This window comes from Podarcis vaucheri, assembly GCF_965113315.1.
Source record: "Podarcis vaucheri genome assembly, chromosome: 8".
In the NCBI taxonomy this organism is placed as follows: domain Eukaryota; kingdom Metazoa; phylum Chordata; class Lepidosauria; order Squamata; family Lacertidae; genus Podarcis; species Podarcis vaucheri.
Window position 1 is genome coordinate 9,766,030 of NC_138766.1, and position 19,743 is coordinate 9,785,772.

The 19,743-nt window shown below is 46.6% G+C and overlaps 2 protein-coding genes across 10 annotated transcripts in view; one reads left to right on the plus strand and one right to left on the minus strand.

The window, feature by feature from the left end:
• Nucleotides 1-3,222: 3,222 nt before the first annotated feature.
• LOC309538809 (uncharacterized protein) lies at nt 3,223-19,280 on the plus strand. Of its 8 annotated transcripts, none has more exons than XR_014222349.1 (7): nt 3,223-3,355; nt 4,907-4,983; nt 12,087-12,172; nt 16,340-16,450; nt 16,875-17,660; nt 18,169-18,248; nt 18,940-19,280. XR_014222349.1 is itself a non-coding variant. In XM_082234715.1 (5 exons), exons 1-5 carry the CDS (start codon nt 4,720-4,722, stop codon nt 18,975-18,977), a joined length of 327 nt encoding a protein of 108 aa, XP_082090841.1. In that variant the 5' UTR covers nt 4,651-4,719; the 3' UTR covers nt 18,978-19,280. The 8 variants fall into 8 exon arrangements, 2 of the variants coding, with proteins under 2 accessions (XP_082090842.1, XP_082090841.1); XR_014222350.1 differs by lacking the exon at nt 3,223-3,355 and adding an exon at nt 3,473-3,549; XR_014222351.1 differs by lacking the exon at nt 3,223-3,355 and adding an exon at nt 4,264-4,443.
• Nucleotides 7,655-19,743, minus strand: part of LOC309538629 (disintegrin and metalloproteinase domain-containing protein 2-like) — a 38,658-nt gene continuing 26,569 nt past the window's right edge. The window contains exons 16-21 of one of the 2 annotated variants that reach the window (XM_082234365.1): nt 18,597-18,738; nt 15,940-16,020; nt 12,785-12,902; nt 11,362-11,521; nt 10,719-10,763; nt 7,655-7,756 (exon numbers count right to left, since the gene is read on the minus strand). In XM_082234365.1, the coding sequence (XP_082090491.1) occupies nt 7,729-7,756; nt 10,719-10,763; nt 11,362-11,521; nt 12,785-12,902; nt 15,940-16,020; nt 18,597-18,738 (574 nt within the window). In that variant the 3' untranslated portion in view covers nt 7,655-7,728. Of the gene's footprint in view, nt 7,757-10,718; nt 10,764-11,361; nt 11,522-12,784; nt 12,903-15,939; nt 16,021-18,596; nt 18,781-19,743 lie in introns of both variants that reach the window. The other variant, XM_082234364.1, reaches the window with a different exon arrangement.

The window sequence follows — 19,743 nt, forward strand, 5'->3', positions numbered from 1 at the left end:
CGTACTGGGAGCCAATGTAGGTCTTTCAGGACCAGTATGATGTGGTCTTGGCAGTCAGTGGTGTAGCGTGGGTTGTCAGCACCCGGGGCAAGACAAGTAATTTGCGCCCCCTAACCTGTGGATTTGCGCCCCCTAACCCGTGGATTTGCGCCCCCTAACCCTAACCCCAGATGTTGCACCCGGTGCGGCCGGGCCCCCCTGCACCCCCCACGCTACGCCACTGTTGGCAGTCACTCCCATTCACCAGTCTAGGTGCTGTCTTCTGGATTTGTTGTAGTTTCCAGGTCACCCTCAAATGTAGCCCCACGTAGAGCATGTTGCAGAAGTCCAAGCAGGAGATAACTAGAGCATTCACCATTATGGCAAGGCAGTCCGTGGGCAGGTAGGGTCTCAGCCTGCGTACCAGGTGGAGCTGCCCTGGACACAGAATTGACCTGCACCTCCATGGACAGCAGTGAGTCCAAAATTACTCCAGAGCTGCTCATCTGCTCCTTCAGGGGCACAGTTGCTCCATTCTGCAACCCCGTCGAAACCAGGCCCCTTGGTTTACTGAGGAGCTCCGGAAAATGAAGCGGTATCTCAGACGGCTAGAGCGAGTATGGTGACGGACTCGTGACGGAGCCTCAAGAACATCTTATAGGACGCTTATGAAAGCCTATGAGATGGCTATGAAAGCTGCTAAGAAATCTTACTTTGCAGCTTCCATTGCATCCGCTAGCTCTTGCCCGGCACAACTTTTTAGAATAATTAGGTCAATAACGTCCTTAGGAGGACAACCAAATTTAAGCACAAATTCGACCCACAGCTGTGAGGCATTCGCGAGCTTTTTTGCGGAGAAAGTCCTGTTGCTCCGCCGTGACCTCCCTGCCAATTTAGATACAGTGACTGAACTGGAGGCCCCTCGACTGACTTCAGGTCCAGTGTTGGACCATTTCGATCGGATACTCCCTACTGATGTGGATAGATTCCTCCAAGTTGGTAGGCCCACCACCTGCCTCCTTGATCCGTGCCCGTCTTGGCTGATTAGGGAGTGTCCAGATGTTGCGCGGGCCCCCCTGGTTGAAATTATCAATTTGTCCCTTGACACCGGGACATTCCCAGGGGAACTGAAGGAAGCAGTGGTGTGTCCACTCTTAAAGAAAACTTCATCAGATCCCTTAGACCTATCCAATTACCGCCCAGTTTCAAATCTTCCATACCTGAACAGCTTGGTAGGTTTCTGGAGGAAACATTGGCATTAGATCCATTTCAGTCCGGTTTCCGTCCTGGTTTTGGGACGGAGACGGCTCTGGTTGCCCTAACAGATGATCTCTGTAGACAACTGGATTGAGGCGGGTCAGGACTGCTGATCCTTTTAGATTTGTCAGCAGCCTTTGACATGGTCGATCATGATCTTCTGGACCACCACCTCACAGACGTGGGGATACAGGGCATAGCCCGTAACTGGTTGTGCTCTTTTATCTCTGGTCAGGGACAGAGGGTGGCACTAGGGAGGGAAATGTCGTCGTGCCACTCCTTGGTGTGTGGAGTGCCGCAGGGTGCAATTCTCTCCCCGATGCTTTTTAACATCTTTATGCGCCCCCTTGCCCAGATTATCCGGAGTTTTAGGCTGGGCTGTCACCAACATGCTGATGACACTCAGCTCTATCTGCTGATGGATGGCCACACCGACTCGGCCCCGAACACACTGACCAGATGCTTGGAAGCTGTAGCTGGATGGTTTCGTGGGAGCCGATTGAAACTAAATCCTTCAAAGACAGAGGTCCTATGGCTAGGTCAGGATGGCATGGGAATGAGGGACTAACTCCCTTCTCTTGCGGGGGCCCAATTAGTGCCATTGCCTTCCGTTAAGAGTTTGGGTGTAATCCTTGACGCCTCCCTTTCCATGGAGGCGCAGGTTACAGCAACAGCCAAGGCGACATTTTTCCACCTTCGCCGCATCAAGCAGTTGGTCCCTTACCTTTCCCGCCATGACCTGGCCACAGTGATCCATGCGACGGTCATCTCCAGGCTTGACTACTGTAATTCGCTCTACGTGGAGCTGCCCTTGAAGCTGTCCCAGAAACTCCAGCAGGTACAGAATGCTGCAGCGAGGCTCCTCACGGGGTCTCTGCCATGGGAGCATATTCACCCAGTGCTTTTCAAGTTACACTGGTTCCCGGTGGAGTACAGGGTCAGATTTAAGGTGCTGCTTTTGACCTTTAAAGCCCTGCACGGCCTAGGACCCTCGTACCTACGGGACCGCCTCTCCTGGTATGCCTCACGGAGAGCCTCAAGGTCCATAAATAACAACACCCTAGTGGTCCCAGGCCCTAAGGAAGTTAGATTAGCTTCAACCAGAGCCAGGGACTTTTCAACACTGGCTCCAGCCTGGTGGAACGCTTGCCTCATGAGACCAGGGCCCTGCAGGATCTGATTTCTTTCCGCAGGGCCTGTAAGACAGAGTTGTTCCGCCTGGCCTTTGGCTTGGAGCCAATTTGATTCCCTCTCTCTCTTTTTTCTTTTCCTTCTCCTCCTGCGATGAGGCTACATTTTAATATTTTAATGTTCCATTATTTTAATGTTGTATTTTATTTTTGTTTTAAAGTTGTAATCATTCATCTTGTTTTTATTATTGCTTGTAAGCCACTCTGAGCCCGGCCTTGGCTGGGGAGGGTGGGGTATAAATAAAAAATTATTATTATTATTATTATTCAGGACCAGAGAGTCTCCCACACCCGCCCGCCCCCTGCCCCCCAGAAAGAGTACTTCTGTCTTGTCGGGATTCAACAAAGGTTGCTCTGTTAAATTGCAAACCACCTGAAAGAGTCTCCTTCTGCTATTTTCTGCAGATGCAATAGAAAGTCCTCTTTGCCGTCGCCACTTGGTAGGCCCAACGTTGAGCTCTAACCCGTGTCCAGTCTGATTCAAAATGAGGTTTATGCCACCGGCAATCCTGCCGTCTCAGCAACTGTTTCATCACCCTCTGCTCTGGGCTTCATACAGTCGGAGAGGGCACTTCGGAACCAGACAGTCCATAGCCCTGGCTCAGCCAATTGCTGGGCAGAAGCAACAGCAGCAATCCTTAAGAGCCTTTCCGGCCCCGCCCCAAGCCAGCTGGAAAGAGGCCAGGCAGGGCCTTTCAGGGTCTTCTCAGGCAGTCCTCCTGAGATAAAGAGGCTCAGCCAATCCCTGCCATAGCTTTTCTGCCGTCATCAAATACATCTCAATAGAGAGTGTTCATTTCATTTGTAAAAGTACTGTTTCAACATACTCTTCTGATTGATTGTTTTGTTTTCTTTTGAATTGTCCAGAGCACACAGACTTACATTATTACAATAAAAAAGAAGATATACACAATTCACCTGCAGCAACAGTAAGTGACCGCCTAGTCTTAACCCTTTGGCTTCTGGGTTTGGGATGTAAAGGTGCAGCCAAGTGCGACATTCCGACAGAGGACTAACAGCCTCCATGTTCTAACCAGTAGCTGTGACAACCAGTTTGTCGGTTGCTGGTGGTTTTGAAAGATAACTGCTCAGCTGCAGTCACCTCAGGACCAACTTCCCTCTGGTATAGTTTATCTCCTTGTTATGTAACCTCAGCCTGCCTTCAGGTCCAGTTCTGTAAACCTGAATGAATCTGAGAGTAAAATAGTGTTATATTAACATGAATCAGATTCATGTGTGTATTCGTTAAGAGGGATTCAAAGGGATTTTTAACCAGGAAGGCATCTTTATTAGTAGAACTCAGACGAGTCAGCAACAAGCTGATCGCTGCATAGACTTATAAAGGGGATTCTTTAACTCTGCTAAAGCAAACCTTCCCACAATGGGGAGGCTGTAGCTCAGTGGCAGAGCATGCGCTGTGCATGGAGAAGGTTCCAAATTCAATCTCCAGTGTCTCTAGGCAGAGACCCGTCTGAAACCCTGGAGAACCATGGCTTGTCTTAGTGTGACACGTGACCCAGGCCACTTACTAATCTGCACTGGATTTTGATTTCAGGAGTCCATAATGGCTAGCTCCAGAAGGTGATCAGATTGGGCCTTTCCTAGTCCACTACTACCTCAACAGGGCCACTGGTCTTATATTGCTCAGAACTGTCCAGAAGGTCAGAGGCAGTATGAGAATTCTCAGTTTATGATTGCTCTAGACAAAAGCACCTGACAAAAGATTTGTTTGTTTATTTCTTAGGAAACATCTTACCCAAACTGTTCAGCAGCAAGTTCCTGGAATGGCTTACAAGGGTTCAAAGAAGCCCAGCAGCAGCAGCAGCAGCAGTAACACAATAAAAAATGCCAACACATATATAACAATGGAACTTCCCAAGAAACCAGCATGGTGGAAAAAATCCCAGGAATGATTAAAAATGGATGAATCTAAAAGGCACTGAAAGGAAAAGAGAGATGACATGGGAGAAGCCTCCTTAGAGAGGGAAACTGATAAGGCTGCAGGCGCCATAAGGCGGTAAGGGGTACTGAGAGAAAGGCCTTTAGCTTAGATTATTGCAGACAACCGCCGGTTCTCTCGGCCTGAAGCAAGATGAGCGCCACATCCCATAGGTGCCATCCAGGGGTCCTTTAATTTTACCTAGACGGCAGCAACATGAGAATGGCTGGGGTGGCTCCCTGCTTAGGGAATGCTCTCCCAGGGAGGCTCACATGGTACCTTTATCACATATTTTTAGGTGCTAGGCAAGAAAATACTCCTCTTCTCCCAAGCCTTTGGCTGATTAAACAATCTATGGCCTTTTATGTTGTGGGTGGTGACATGAATGAATGGAAGATGGTTAGAAGCACAGTTCTGGGTGAATTGAAACTGGGTAGGAGGGGGAGGCTTAAAAACTGCATGTAAGGCTAGTTAATAGAGAATTTCAATTGTGTAAATGCTGCATCAATTGCTTTTTTCTAATTTTAAAAAACAACTTTAGGACGAATGCTTCTATCAAGGATACATACAAGGGTTCCCAAACTCTGTTGCAATACTCAGCACCTGTTATGGGCTCAGGTAAGAGATTCCAACAGCCTAAGTCAATTATCTGTCAAGCCTAGCAGCAACCTGTCTCTGGCATAATCCAGGTACCAGATGTTTCACAAAAGTACATGCAGTATATGTCCTGTCTCTCCCATCCCCATCCTTGTATTTCACACTCCTGACTTTCTTCAGTGGAAGTTTGCAGCAGCCCAATATATTTGCCCTTCTCTGAGCAGAGAAGAAGGAAGGAAGGAAGGAAGGAAGGAAGGAAGGAAGGAAAGAAAGAAAGAAAGAAGCCAGAGAGAAGAAGGAAGGAAGCAAGGAAGGCTGGATGGAAGGAAGAATAGAAGGAAAGGAAAGGAAAGGAAGGAAAGACGGAAGGAGTTGGAAGCCAGAGAGAAGGAAAGAAGGAAGGAGTTGGCTGCCAGGGAGAAGAAGGAAGGAAGGAACAGGAAGCCAGAGAGAGGAACGAGGGGAGGAAAGAAGTTTGGAAGGAATTGGAAAGCAGAGAGTGGAAGGAAGGAGTAGGAAGCTAGAGAGAGGAAGGAAGAAATTGGAAGCCAGAGAGAGGTAGGGAAGGGAAGGAAGGAAAGAAGGAACTGGAATAGGGTGCGGGGCCACCTCCGCGGGCGAAGGGCTGGCCGGGCAGGACAGAGACCTTTCGGCGGAGAGGCGTGGCGAAGGGCCAGATTGCAGGCTGCTTTGGAAGAGAAGCAGCAAAGCACTGGGGCTGGTAGAGCAGGAGAGGCAGAGCTGCAGGCAGACCTCAAAAGCCAGGTGGATTGGGGGGGGGCACAAAAGGGGCTTGGTTTTTGCAAATGAGCCACTAGAACTAGATGAGCCCTTGGTCCCTTCCAACTCTGTATTTTTGATTGTATGTATGAGGGGCAGATGTAGCTCAGAAACCTGGGAGGGTATGTAGTAGCAGCAGTAGTAGTAGTAATTTATTATTTATACCCCTTCCATCTGGCTGGGTTTCTCCGGCCACTCAGGGTGGCTTCCAACAAAAGATTAAAAATACATTGAAACATCAGTCATTAAAAACTTCCCTAAACAGGGCTGCCTTCAGATGTCTTCTAAATGTCAGATGGTTGTTTATTTCTTTGACATCTGATGGGAGAGCGTTCCACAGGGTGGGTGCCACTACCGAGAAGGCCCTCTGCCTAGTTCCCTGTATGTAGGAGAAGGAAAGCTGATCTGAAATCTCTTGCAAGGCATCATCGGGGAAGAGAATGCTCAGGAGAAACCCTACACAAATCCAGAGTGCAGTCTCTAAAACGGTTGGATGGCACCTTGTACACCTCCGTCTGGCAACTCCTGAAACCAAGCTAGTGCTTTCCTTTGGGCCTCATCAGTGAGGCCAAGAGGGGGACCCTGCCATCTGGGCAGCCCAGGACCTCCAGACACATTGCCCAGGCTTGTGCCTTGGGGTGGTCACTGTGGTGCTGCCAGCGCAGCTGTTTGACTTGTAGTTTCCACGGACATCAGGCTGGTGGCTCTGGATAACGGGAGGCCTGACTAGAGGGAACCCAGAATGGGGAACCTCAGGCTCCAGGTCACATGCGGCTTTCTAGATCTGAGCATCATCCCAGGCCACACCCCACACCAGCCCTGCTTTGCCACCCTTTGTGTGTGTTCGCGCCAGGCTTCAATGTGTCCTCAAACCCAAATTACCAGAACAGGTACCAGAAAAGAGGAGCTGTCCTCAGTAAATTAGGTTGGCTGGGACATAAGATTTGCGCTGCCATTCTGCTCCTCCCTCCCAGATCACCTGTCTTAGCAGTAGTGTGTGAGGCGACAAAGTTTCATTCACAAACAAAAATCACTGCAAAGCTGGAAGAAGGGGACAAAGTACTGTGGTTCCTCGATTTAAGAACAGTCCTGTTTACAAATGATTCGGTTTACGAACTCTGCAAAACCGGAAGTAGTGTTTGCGAACTATACCTCGGTCTAAGAACGGAATCAGAACGGTGGAAGGGCACAGGCGGCAGGAGGCCTCATTAGGGACAGCGCGCCTCGCTTTTAAGAAAGGACTTCCGGAACAGATTAAGTTTGTAAACTGAGGTACCGCTGTAATGGTTTCATTTCTGCTTTCCACGCAGCTGGTAAGCCTAAGAGCTGGTTGTTGCGAGGGGGGGGGGGCAACCTTAGCTGTGAAGAATGCTTGGATATGTGCCTAAGAATACAAACTTTGCTTGATGGGTAACAGGGACGCAGGTGGCGCTGTGGGTTAAACCACAGAGCCTAGGACTTGCTGATCAGAAGGTTGGCAGTTCGAATCCCTGCAATGGGGTGAGCTCCCGTTCCTCGGTCCCAGCTCCTGCCAACCTAGCAGTTCGAAAGCACATCAAAGTGCAAGTAGATAAATAGGTACCGCTCCGGCGGGAAGGTAAATGGCGTTTCCATGCACTGCTCTGGTTTGCCAGAAGCGGCTTAGTCATGCTGGCCACGTGACCCGGAAGCTGTCTGCGGACAAACGCCGGCTCCCTCGGCCTATAGAGCGAGATGAGTGCCGCAACCCCAGAGTTGGTCACGACTGGACCTAATGGTCAGGGGTCCCTTTACCTTTACCTTGATGGGTAATTGGCAGGACTTGCAGTCTCAGCTTGCACCTGCTGATGCCAACCCATAATGAAGCCCCTGCATGCTGTATACAAATGCAAAGAAGGACCTGGAGAACCATTCACAGAATACTTTTCACCTGTATTGTATAAGCAAGCAGTAATTTATTAGGCAGCTACAAGTCATATAAACAGCAGGAGCCTGGCCCAGGTCTGGTCACGTTGTGTCTTCTCGGTTGCTCAAGCTATTCACATGATAGGGGAAGCAGGAGGGAGAGAGGAGAGAAGACATGATGGAGCAATACAATAAGGAGAATCCGCAAAATGAGGCAAAAAAATAAATGGTGCATCTGCATTTCCTTAGCACCACCCAGAAAGATGGAGAAGAGATTGGGAAAAACCATCTTCTCCCATAGAAGCCTCTCCACTCCCTGCATTGTCTTTGAAATTTCTGTACCAGGGCTGGCCCAAGACACTTTGGCCCCTAAGGCAAACCGCAAACGGGCACCTTCTGCCTGTCAGGGAGGAAGGGCTGAGTGAAGCTCTACATCAGGAACTGGGGGGAATAAAGCTGTGCATTGGGAACAAGAGTCAGAGGAGACCTGTTCACCAAGAGGCCGCTGTAGAGGTGGCATGGGGGGTGGGCTGCCAAAGAAAGCACAGATCCGGCCTCCAAGGAGTGCTGTCACTGCCACCACAGCAGCAGCAGCAGGTGATGGGTACTTTGGAGGCCAGATCTGCTGCCCCTATGAATCCTGCTGCCTGTGGCAGTTGCTTTACCTTGCCTCTTGGGTGGACTGGCTCTGCTTTGTACCTTTCCTAGGTGGGGCAAGATCTAGTGTGGGGCTTTGCCTGGAAGTGCTGCTGCTGTTATGAAACAGTTTCCCAAGCAATGCCTGTCACTGCTTTGTTCAGCCTTCACCAACGTGGTGCCCACCAGATGTTTCAGACCACAACTCCCTTCAGCCCTGGCATCAAATGGCCAAGCTGGCTGAGGCCAACAGGAGCTGCACTCCAAAACATCTGGAAGGCACCACACTGGTGAAGGCTGGCAGAGTTTTAGGTGTGCCATTTAACATTTTTGAATTGATGAAACCACGCGAATTGAGAAAACAGTATCTAAACAATTAGAACGGATACTATCCTATATTTTAAACAGACCAAATACAGTTAAAATTGAGTAATGATGAATAATAATATAAGAATGTATAATGTTGTAAACCAAAAATTCAAAAGAAAATAAGAAAAAGCAAACATCGCTGTCATTAATAGGACAGTATTTAATGAGTCTTTTGTTTGTAGTTGTAGTATTTATATATTTATGATCTATAATTTAAGGAGACTTATAGTCATATATCCCCATAGAATAGCAGAAGTCATGAACACTTTTTTTTAAATTCTTTGGAATCCTGCCTGACAGTCCCCTCCAGGAGACGAGCAAAATTCCTCCTTGTTTAGAAAGGCTTGGGGTTGTGCGATTGATTCCTGCATGCGGTATGATCCTTCCCACCTCATGTTCCATGTCAACAAGTGAGGCCCACCTCTTTGGGGTTCTGTTATAGCAAAAGTGTTCCTAACATCAAGCTGCTGCCCTAATACAGAAATTGCCCAAATAATCTGCTGTCTATAGTACCACTTTCTAAGGTACTGATGGACTCCTCTTGGTGTTAATGATGAGGGTCTGAGGGAAAATCAATGCCCCATGAGCTGTGCCATCCATTTGTGTTGCTTTGGCTGACTGGTTCAGGAAATGCCCTGGGCTGGAATCCATGTCGGCAGCCTCCTAAAAGTTCCCTTTCTTTTACCCCTGACATCACTGTTGGATTTCCCCCCAGTTAGGTATACAAAAGCTGAGTAAGGGTATTTCCACTTCAACCTTGATGTGGCACAAACTCTCATCTTCTGCATCACAATCCGTCACTCAGTGCCAGTGATCAACTGAAGGCTGAAGGCGGGGTGTCTGTGACTCTGCCTCTTGCATCTTCCGCTCTTGGCCTTGGGTGACCTTGGATGGGCCCTGAACCTTAGTCTCGGCTCAGGACGAATGTGAATGCTCTTTGGAGGCCTTCTAAGCCCAGAGCTATATGGGTGCTGTGTTGTGGGGGTTCTCCTTCCTCCCCTTTGTGTGTTGTGCTAAAAGAACAACAGCTGTGAGTTCAAGCAGTCTGGCTTGTAGGGGTGCCTGGAGACAAGCAGTAGAGGGCTGACTGCTGGCTGTGCCACTGGATCTGTGACACTGGGGGGGACACTGTGATGCACATTGTGTGTTTGATGATGCAGTGGGTGTGCTAGGAACAGGACTTCATCATCATGAGTCCATTGGCTGCATGTGGGGGCAGCCTGTGGGCATCATTGCTGGTGGAGTCCAGGATTGGTAAGCTTTGATGGTTTTCCAGGAATGCTGTGTCTATTGTGACTATTAAGCTGACTTCTAATTTTTGAGCTCGTTTGGAGGTTCTAGCAGGGGAGCGCAGCTATTGTATACCCTTGACTGAAGAACGGTACACTCCTTCTATCTGGGAGGGTCGTCCTCTTCCACCGAGCGCGCAGCTTCGGGAGGGATGCACATGGAGCGGTGAGGGTGGGAGGGGACACCTGTCTAGCCAGCCAGATCAGCCAAATCAACCCTGGCGATCAATGGGGTGACAGATGTCGCAGCCAGATCACCCTCACATCCCAAGCTGACTTCTAATTTTTGGACTGGTGTAGAGTGAGACTGAATAGTAGATATGACAGCTACTTTGCTGGCAGAACAACAGAATCACTCTCTGGCCACCCCCACGCACAACCCCTGAGTAACCAGAGGAAAAGACTGCTCTGCCCATGTTTGTTTTCAGGTCTTATTTTACTGTGTGTTCCCTTGAGGCTCCTTGGAAGGAAATGCAGATTTTGCAGAGAAACCCAGTCCTTCCTTAATTGGTGGGAAAAACAAGGCAATTCAATCCATGTTTCACTACCACAAAGGGAGGAAATAAATTAGGGAGTGATCCTTTTCTAGACTGCAGCCAGCTCTGGAAGGAAAGTTAGTTTGTTTTTAATCAGTATACTTTAAATAAAAAATTCCTTCCAGTAGCACCTTAAAGACCAACTAAGTTAGTTCTTAGTTGGTCTTTAAGGTGCTACTGGAAGGAATTTTTTATTTTGACTATGGCAGACCAACACGGCTACCTATCTGTAACAGTATACTTTAAGTTAGTTGAAGCTTACCTTGTTTTGTCTGACGTGCTATATTCATCGGATCTAGTATAAGAACTGAAATGTAAAGAGAATTAAGATTACCGGTACTTAACCTCAATTATATACAGATAAGCATACCTCGGCTTTGTCATGGAGTTAGCTTTACTATAAAGTCTGAAAATTAATTATTATTATTATATGTACTTCAGAGGTTGCTGGACTACACCTCCCATCTTTCCTGACCACTAGCCATAATGGTTTGTTGCAGTACAACAACACAGGTTTCCTATCCTTGCTTTTCTTTCTTTTGTTGTTGGACATCATCTCCCTCCAGTATGGTCAACCACATCTGGAGGAATATACAGCTAACAGCAAACTCCTATCTGTGTTATTATGTAGCTAAAATGGCAGCTCTGACGCATCAGCAGGCTCAGACGAATCCCAAGGTTTGCAGAAATACAACAAAAATTAGGAAAAATCCCTAAGCAAGGGACTTCCCCCCACAAAAAAACCCACAGCCCAATGCAAAAGTGGGTGAGAGGGGAAAGGGCATGTGGAGGTGGCCATGGCTGAAAAAGATAGCATTCTGTTGCAGGTCCTACTTGACCAAATTGTTGATGGACCAGAAGATTTCAGGTGTGTACAGGGCAGGCCCTGATAAACTGTGACTTACTCAGAATCACCCAGGGACCCGCTGTCCTCTATGAAATAGTTGCTGATTCGTGCCCATTTGACAATCAGGACGGCTGACCCAACCACAATGGGCAGAAAGAGAAATATGCTCAGGAGAACCCACGTCCGCATGTTGTCTTCTATGGCTCTTTCTGTAATATCTAGATGGAAACAAATTTCACAGCAAAGACTGAACCAGGAGAGCTGCCGCATTAGACATTTTTAGCGTGGCACTGCCCAATGCTCCAATTTTATAGGATTTTTCAAAGATTAGAAAGTAAACTCTTTCCACGTTGCTAAAACAGCAACAACCAGAAAGGTTTTTTATTTTTTAATTTAACATTATTGTGGTATAAAAATGTAATGACACAGTTTTACAGCACTATTCCTCTCTTTCATTAAAAAATAAATGGAGAGCTGGAAAAGTGTTAAATTAAAAGACCGTTTAAAAATATATATAAAATGGGGTTATAAAATGGCATCCTTCACAAAGGTCACAGTGAAGCTGCAGACAGAAGTTATGTCAAATCCACAGGTGTCAGCAGAACATAGCAGGTTATACACATAGAAAAATGCCCTACTACTAAAGATGTAGGAAATCAGCTGCAGTTCTGCTTGCAGCTTACAGCAGAAAAGCAGTAACTGGATAGCACTAGGAATGTGTTAGCCTCTTTCTCTGCAGTGTTCTCTCTCTCTTCTGTGTCTAAGTGCTATCCTCATGTACAGCTCCTGTTCCTTTCACTGGAGTTTGGGCAAGAGTGTCTCCTGGTCGAGTGTCTCCTGTGGTCCAGGGTTATTACAAGAAGAAGAAGGTATTGTTTGGATTTTTTTACCCTGGCACCAATAAGTTTTGTTCTGGCCCAATTAATTGTACATCAGCAAGTACACCCACGTTGACTTTGTACTAGTCCACAGGGATTCAGCTGGCACATCAGAATCCACAAGTCCATCACAGCCTGGTTTAGGGAGGGGCAGTAGTGCTAAAACATTTGCTTAAAGAGAACTAGAAATACAGGGATGGAGAGAGGGGTTATGTCTATTCTGAAAACATATACCAATTTTATACCAGCCTAACTGCCACCCTTCCCCCATTTCCTGGGAATTGCAGTTTAGTTCAGGCACCAAGAATTCTAAAACATTTCACTCACACTGACTCTCATAAACACACAGCCTACAATCCTAAAGTTCCTTTGGAAGAAGGAGTGATTATTAAGCTAATGTGCTGTCACTTCTCATCTTTCTGCCTTGAGAAAGACAGAAAATTCAAGGGAAGAATAAGGAGGGGAATGAATGGGTTAAAACAAAAATCAAACCCAGTCCCATGGTTTCAGGCTGAGGCGGAAGGTGGGTCCTAATTCTAAACTAGTTTGGAAACTACTGCAGCAGAGCTCTTTGTCAGGATGGAGGGTCTTGCTTTTACTAACCAGTTGCCAGCATGCGAAGCCCACTGTCAATGCTTCCTCCGAGGGGGCCTCCCTTTTCCTTGCAATTTGGAGGGGCCCATCCTGGATCACAGTGGCAGTTTCTTTTGTTGTTGCAAATCTGAAGGGGGGAGGGGGAGGAATAGCAAACATTTATTCCTTGCTTAGGTGCTTTATTTTATAAAGAAAATTATGCTTTAAGAAAACTTTATTATTCTTATTATTTCCTGAGTAGGGCCTCAGTTCTAGTCTAAAATAAAATTGAGGGTAGTAGTAGTAGTAGTAGAAGTAATAATAATAATAATAATAATAATAATAATAATAATAATAATTCATTATTTGTACCCCACCCATTTGACTGGTTTGCCCCAGCAACTCTGGGCAGCTTCAAGCATATACAAAAACATAATAAAACATTAAACATTAAAAACTTTCCTATACAGAGCTGCCTTCAGACGTCTTCTAAAGGTTGAATAGTTACTTATCCCCTTGCCATCTGGTGGGAGGGTGTTCCACAGAGAGGGCACCACTACTGAGAAGGCCCTCTGCCTGGTTCCCTGTAACCTCACTTCTCGCAGGGAGGGAACCGCCAGAAGGCCCTTGGAGCTGGACCTTCAAAGGTAGCCCCACATAGAGTGTGCTGCTGTAGTCCAATCGAGAGATAACCAAGGCATGTACCACTCTGGTGAGACAGTGTGCAGGGAGGTAGGGTCTCAGCCAGCATACCAGATGGAGCAGGTAGACAGCTGCCCTGAAAATAGAATTAACCTGCGCCTCCATGGACAGCTGTGACTCCCAGGCTGAGCACCTGGTCCTTCAAGGGCAGTTACCCCATTCAGGGCTAGGAAGTCCTGCCCCCTGTCCTCCAGGACCAGTACTTCTGTTTTGTTGGGATTCAACCTCAATCTGTTAGCTGCCTTCCATCCTCCAGCTGCTTCCAGACACTCACACAGGACATTCACTGGTTCTGATTTAAATGAAAGGGATCCAAATGCTCCCCACCCTCTAGACATGCCTGGAGTTGTTGAGCAACCACCTGCTCAATTACGTTGCCCAAGAATGGAAGAGTTGAGACTAGATAATAACTGGCCATAATGGCTGGGTCCAGAGGGAATCAGCTGAGAGGCCATCAACATGGGAACAAGATACCCCCCACCACACTTTGGAAGTCATTTGGATCTATTAAGTGACCATTCGAATCAGTCCCACCTCCCTGCAGAGGGGGTCACAGAGAAGTCTAGTTGCACCAGGAAGTGATTTGATCATGGCACTTCTTTTGTTGTACTGGAACTTAATGTCAGATCACCCACATCCACAGTGTTAAACGCCAGAATTAAGGCATGTCCATGATTATTAGTAGGGTCAGAGTTATTCAGGGACAGCTCCATGAAGGCCATGCTTTCCATGAAGTCCCAAGCGGTCCTGTGTAAGGTCATGTCAGCATGGATGTTCAAATCCCCTAGAGCCACCAGACTAGGTGTCTCCAGCAGAACATCTGCCATGACCTGAAGCAGCTCAGGCAGGGAATTCTTGGTTCAGTGGGGAGGTCGGTACCCCAATAGGAATCCTGTCCAACTTCTAGAACATGCATTCAGAAAACTGAGTCTCTTTAATAGGATGCCCGGTGAAAACTAATGACTTCCTAAAAATTGCTGCAATAACCACCACTCTGCCACCCACATACCCTGGGTTGCAGTGCTTAAGAGAAACCTGGTGGACAAGCAGCAGCAACAATAGCCCCATCTGCCATGTCCACCAAGTCTCTGTTATGTATGCCAGATGAATTCCTCTATCCACGACCAAGTCATGGATGTGTTAGAATGTGTTAACAGATGCCTTGATCTCACAATTAGCAGTGGAAAGCATGCATTTAGGTCAGGGGTGGTGGCTAATGTTTTTCAGCCCATGGGCTACATTCAAGACTGGTCAACCCTCTACAGATCACATGCCAACAGTGGTTGTGGCAAAAGCGATCATGCAAATTCTGAAGTTACCACACATAAAGGACACATGCAGACCAGAGACACACATGCAGGCAAGTAGCTCTATTTCTCTCCCCCGCAAACATACATGAAATCATACAATCACACCTGCGAAAGATGGGGGTTTCCCTTCCCATCAGTGTGCTGGGAGGAGAGAAAATTCTCCTCCCAGGCCATCATTCTATAAGGATTAAGAAACACTGTCTCTCCTCCCAGCTCAGGACTGTGATGCAAAGGTAAGACACCTTGCAAAGGCTTTCTCTTGCACCACCGTTGATGGCACGTTGGAGGGGCTCAGGAAGCAGGAAGGGGCACAATGTACCATCTAGTTTTCTTATCTCTATGGCTGCCCTCAGAAACTGTCAAGCACCCTGAGTGTCTGCGGCTGGATATCTTCACATGAAGAATGGAGTCGAAGAATCCTAAAGCGGTAAGAGCTGGCTGTCCCACTTCAAGCTATGCATTGGGGATTTTTTAAAGAAAAGTTCCCATATTAATTCCTTCCAAGTAGAAAATTAACACAGCAGTTAGAAGGATTACCTGAACTCTTCTTGCTGTGCTAGTTTTTCTACCCACACAGTGGTTTTCATAAAAAATGAAACTCCCCAGCTGCAGTCTGAAGTAGGACAGTCCACTCCACCACATCAGAACTCCACCACCTCAATCTTTTGCATATGTACAACCAATTTCAAGCACACAAGAAAACACCAAATAGTTTCTGAAGGAAAACACCACCACCTCCTTTTTATAGCAGAAACACCAACATGGAAAATATTGTTAGGATATTTCCGTTCCACCTTAAAAGGGAGCAGGCTGTGAGTCACAGAGTCTGCGTATTTCCTGTTCACAGGAAGTTTATGTTTTCTATTGCTTTCGTTTCTCTCTCTGTGCTGGAGACACTGACGCAGGCAGTCATGTCTTTCTTTGTTCTGATCAACGCTGAATAAAACTTGTAAATAATGCTCTCCTGAGTGCGACTTTTGCTGTGCATTATCTGCTGATAGAGTGTGCATGAGCTCTGGAATGTGGCAAGATATTTCAGGAAACTCATGTCACTAATTGCTGATACTGCGTGCCTACGGGAGATCGATGGATCGTCCGGCAGACGGCTTGGGGCCATGATGGACTTTATCTCCCTGGCAGTATCCCAACAAATATAACATTCATTTTACTTACTCCATGCCCCAAACACGTTTTTGTAGGATCACAATCATATTTCAGGACGTCATACTTTTCACATACTTGTTTGAGACAAACCTTAAAAATAAATGAATAAATTTTCAGTTTTCAGAAGAGTTGCTGCCCTGCAACAGACCTTTTGCATTCACCAGACTGCATCTATGAGTGCTTCCAGACAGGTGTTTATTGGGAGATCTGTATGCAAGATTTTTCCATTGTATCTACAACGTCATCTGCATCAAAGTGGTAGTCTGTATTTCCCCCTCCTCCATTAATCCAGATCTACCCTTTTGACAGGAAAACCGCATTATCATGGGAGGTTGGGGGGGGGGCAAGATTAACCATAATGCCATCCTCTTGTCCAGCACCAATGCCTAAAAACCTTTTCCTCTTCCAGTCTCCTCCACCTCCTATGAAAGTCAAGAGGGCACGGCTGCCAGAGTAGTGATTACTGCTAAATGGAAATCTCAGGACATACCAACAAAGGAAGAGTGGATTTGTAAATTAAGTGAGTATATAGAATTGGCAAAATTAACATCAATCATATCAATCAAATCAAAGTTAAGAATTGAGTGGAAGTATTTCGAAGATTATATGTCAAAACATTGTTCTAAAAATGACATGTTAATAGGCTTAGAATAAAAAATGTAAGCAATAACAAAACAAATAAAGAAAGAAGGAAAAATAAGAATTTAACAAAAATAATTTATTACAGAATGCAAGGAAAAAGAGGTAGAAAGAAATATAAAGAAGTCGAATTGCTATGGAGGGAAGCAGAGGGTGGGAGGTGGGTTTTATAATTAGGTGTATAATTATGCAGCTGTTGTAATTTAGATATTATATTTTATGTGAGGGAATCATTGAGAATTTTGGTTATTATGTATACATGTTAAGTTTCAATAAAGATCTTTGAAAATAAAAAATAAAAAAAGAAAGTCAGAGGGCAGCTGATGGAGCCTGCAGACAGATTAAGGAGTGAGTGGCAAGTGGCTGCTGAGGAGATTTCACCCCTCCCATATCCAAGAATCTGCTGATGTTCTCTGCTGATTCTTCAGAGAGGAGGGGCGGTTTTCTGCTCTCTACTTATTCCGCTCCAGCCTCACATGTCAGTGTCAGAGAGAGAGAGACAGAGTGTTAGAGAGAGATTGTGTGTATAGATAAGGTTGCTGCTAAGAGCAGCTGCAGACACTCAGTGCAGTTCAGTATTTTTCGCTTAGACCTCCTTTAGCTCTGTATATAGTTGTGTATTATAGATGTAGATAGAATAAAGAAGATATTCTACAGAGCTGCTCTCCGAGTCGTTTATGCTCTGCTATACTCTGCTGTGCGACGACTGTCTTCTTGTTGGAGTGAATCTGGTGCTCACAACTCTAAGCTGTGAGTCCACAGCACTTTGACCTGTTCCTGTGTAAAAGGTGGTCTCTGGAAGTGCTACCCAGCTCGCCTAGCCCAGTCGGGGCGGAAGTGGATGAGTCCAGCTGGTGGCACTGGCTCAATGGCGATGCTGACAGCTGCTAGGGGGAAGATAGTGGTCATGTCTCTGGCCGCTACAATGAGCAGCTATTTTCTCACTTGCTTCCTCTTTGAAATCAGCAGTAGTAGCAACTCTCGCTTGGGCTCAGCCTGCTGCAAGAGGAAAAGGAAGAGGAAGAACTGGAGGAAGAACAGCATGGCAGGAGGGGCACTGCATCATCCCCAACTGAAAGGAAGCCAAACATGTAAATACAGTGGTGCCTCGCAAGACGAAAAGAATCCGTTCTGTGATTCTCTTTGTCTAACGGTTTTTTCGTCTTGCGAAGCAAGCCCATTGACGGATTAGCGGATTAGCGCTATTAGCGGCTTTTAGCGGCTTATCTGCTGATCGGATCAGCTGATAAGCGGCTTAGCAGCTTAGAAAAAGGGGGGGACCAGCAGGAACTCGCAAGACATTTTTGTCTTGCGAAGCAAGCCCATAGGAAATTCGTTTTGCGAAGCACCTCCAAAACGGAAAACTCTTTCGTCTAGCGAGTTTTCCGTCTTGCGAGGCATTTGTCTTGCGGGGCACCACTGTACCTGAAGGCCAGGACAAAGAACCCCTTTCAGGCCAAAGGCTGTTCCCTCACTAGTCTTCCAAGGGCCATATGCTAAAGTGGATGGAACAAGAGGGGTGACAGAAGCCGGCCGTGCAAGTCTGTGGCCGTGCTGTGTGGGTTCACATGCACACCCTTCTCTCCCTCTTCCACCCAGGCAAGCAAGAGGCGTCAGCACTGCTCAGGGACTTGTTGCAGCCAAGCAAAAGCAGTCCAGGAGGGCATGGCCAACGAGAGGTGAGATCTGTGGAGGGGGCATGGCCTGAGGAGACAGGAAAGTCTGCAGGGCTGCATTAAGACCCCTGGCCTTGAGGTCCGTCCCCCGTGTCCCCCCCCCCCCCGCTTTAGGTATACTTTATGAACAAACAACGTCTAACTGCATTTGCTGATTACCATCTCTGCTTCTCCCATCACTCCCAGCCCATCATACCTGTCTCCTCATAGCGGAAATTTAGATTTTAAGTTCTTCAAGCATGAGACCAGTGCTCTTCCTTTTGCTTGTGCTGCTCTTTAGGACACCATACGCACTGGTGACAACATTTAAGCAACAGTAATAGTCATGCTGTGTCAGATTGTATCCCTTACCTTTTCAGTTCCACATTTTGTACCCTCTTTCACCAGCATTGGGTCCGGAAAGCCCTCTGGTTGTTGAAGGTCCAGAGATATACAAAGGGTATCTTGGAACGGAATGTATAGAACTGGAACGTTCATGTCAACATAAGGGTTTCTAGTTGGATAGAGGCAAATTAACTTTCCACATTTGATATCCCTGTCAAAGACATTTGGAGAAAAGAACAGGATCACACATTTGCAAAGAGTTGGGGATTATGTATTGGAAATATCTGGTTTTTTTTCACAATATCAGATTTGACAACGGAAGTATGTTTTTGAACATGTTACCTAAAAATGCATGCTTTTCATTACGCAGATGACAAACGGGAGGGGCTGCCATTCCTCAACCTTTGAAATATCTGGCATCAAAGATTATTGCCCAACCGTTTGTGCCCAACGGATATATTTTGGTATATCTTAATTTGTTGTTGTTGTATGGTTTTGCTGTATTGATTTTCTTATGTGAACCACCTTATAATCATTTTGGTGAAAGGCAATCTACAATTAATTAATTAATTAATTAATTAATCCTTCTCCTCAATCCATTTTTCTTTTGTGTTGTGTCCTCTATTTTTTAAATTAGTTTTTATTAAATATTTCATTGTGTGTCAAACAAACAGACAAAAAAGTACATATAGTGTCTCTACTTTCAATTCATAGAGTTTCCCCCCACAGTTTGTTAACATTTGGTTCTAGACACATATGCGATTGGGGGAAAAGATTGGGGTCCAGCGCTTGGTTGGTTGTGTTCAGTTAGCTGCAGTGTGGTTTGCTTGTTTGTATGTGTGTGTGTGTGAGGGTGTGTGTGTGAGGGTGTGGGTGGTACCTATTTATCTACTTGCACTGGCATGCTTTCGAACTGCTAGGTTGGCAGAAGCTAGGACAGAGCAACAGGAGCTCACCCCATCATGTGGATTCGAACCGTCAACCTTCTGATCAGCAAACCCATGAGGCTCAGTGATTTAGACCACAGTGCCACCCACGTCCCTTGTTACAGAGACAGAGCCTGGTGTGCAACAAGGTTTGGAAAAGAGGTGGATTTAGGGCAGCACGACTGGTTCCCCCACCCAGGGCACAGGAGTCAAGGGTGCGCCTTCCCAAAGTAAGCACTGGGTTTTGG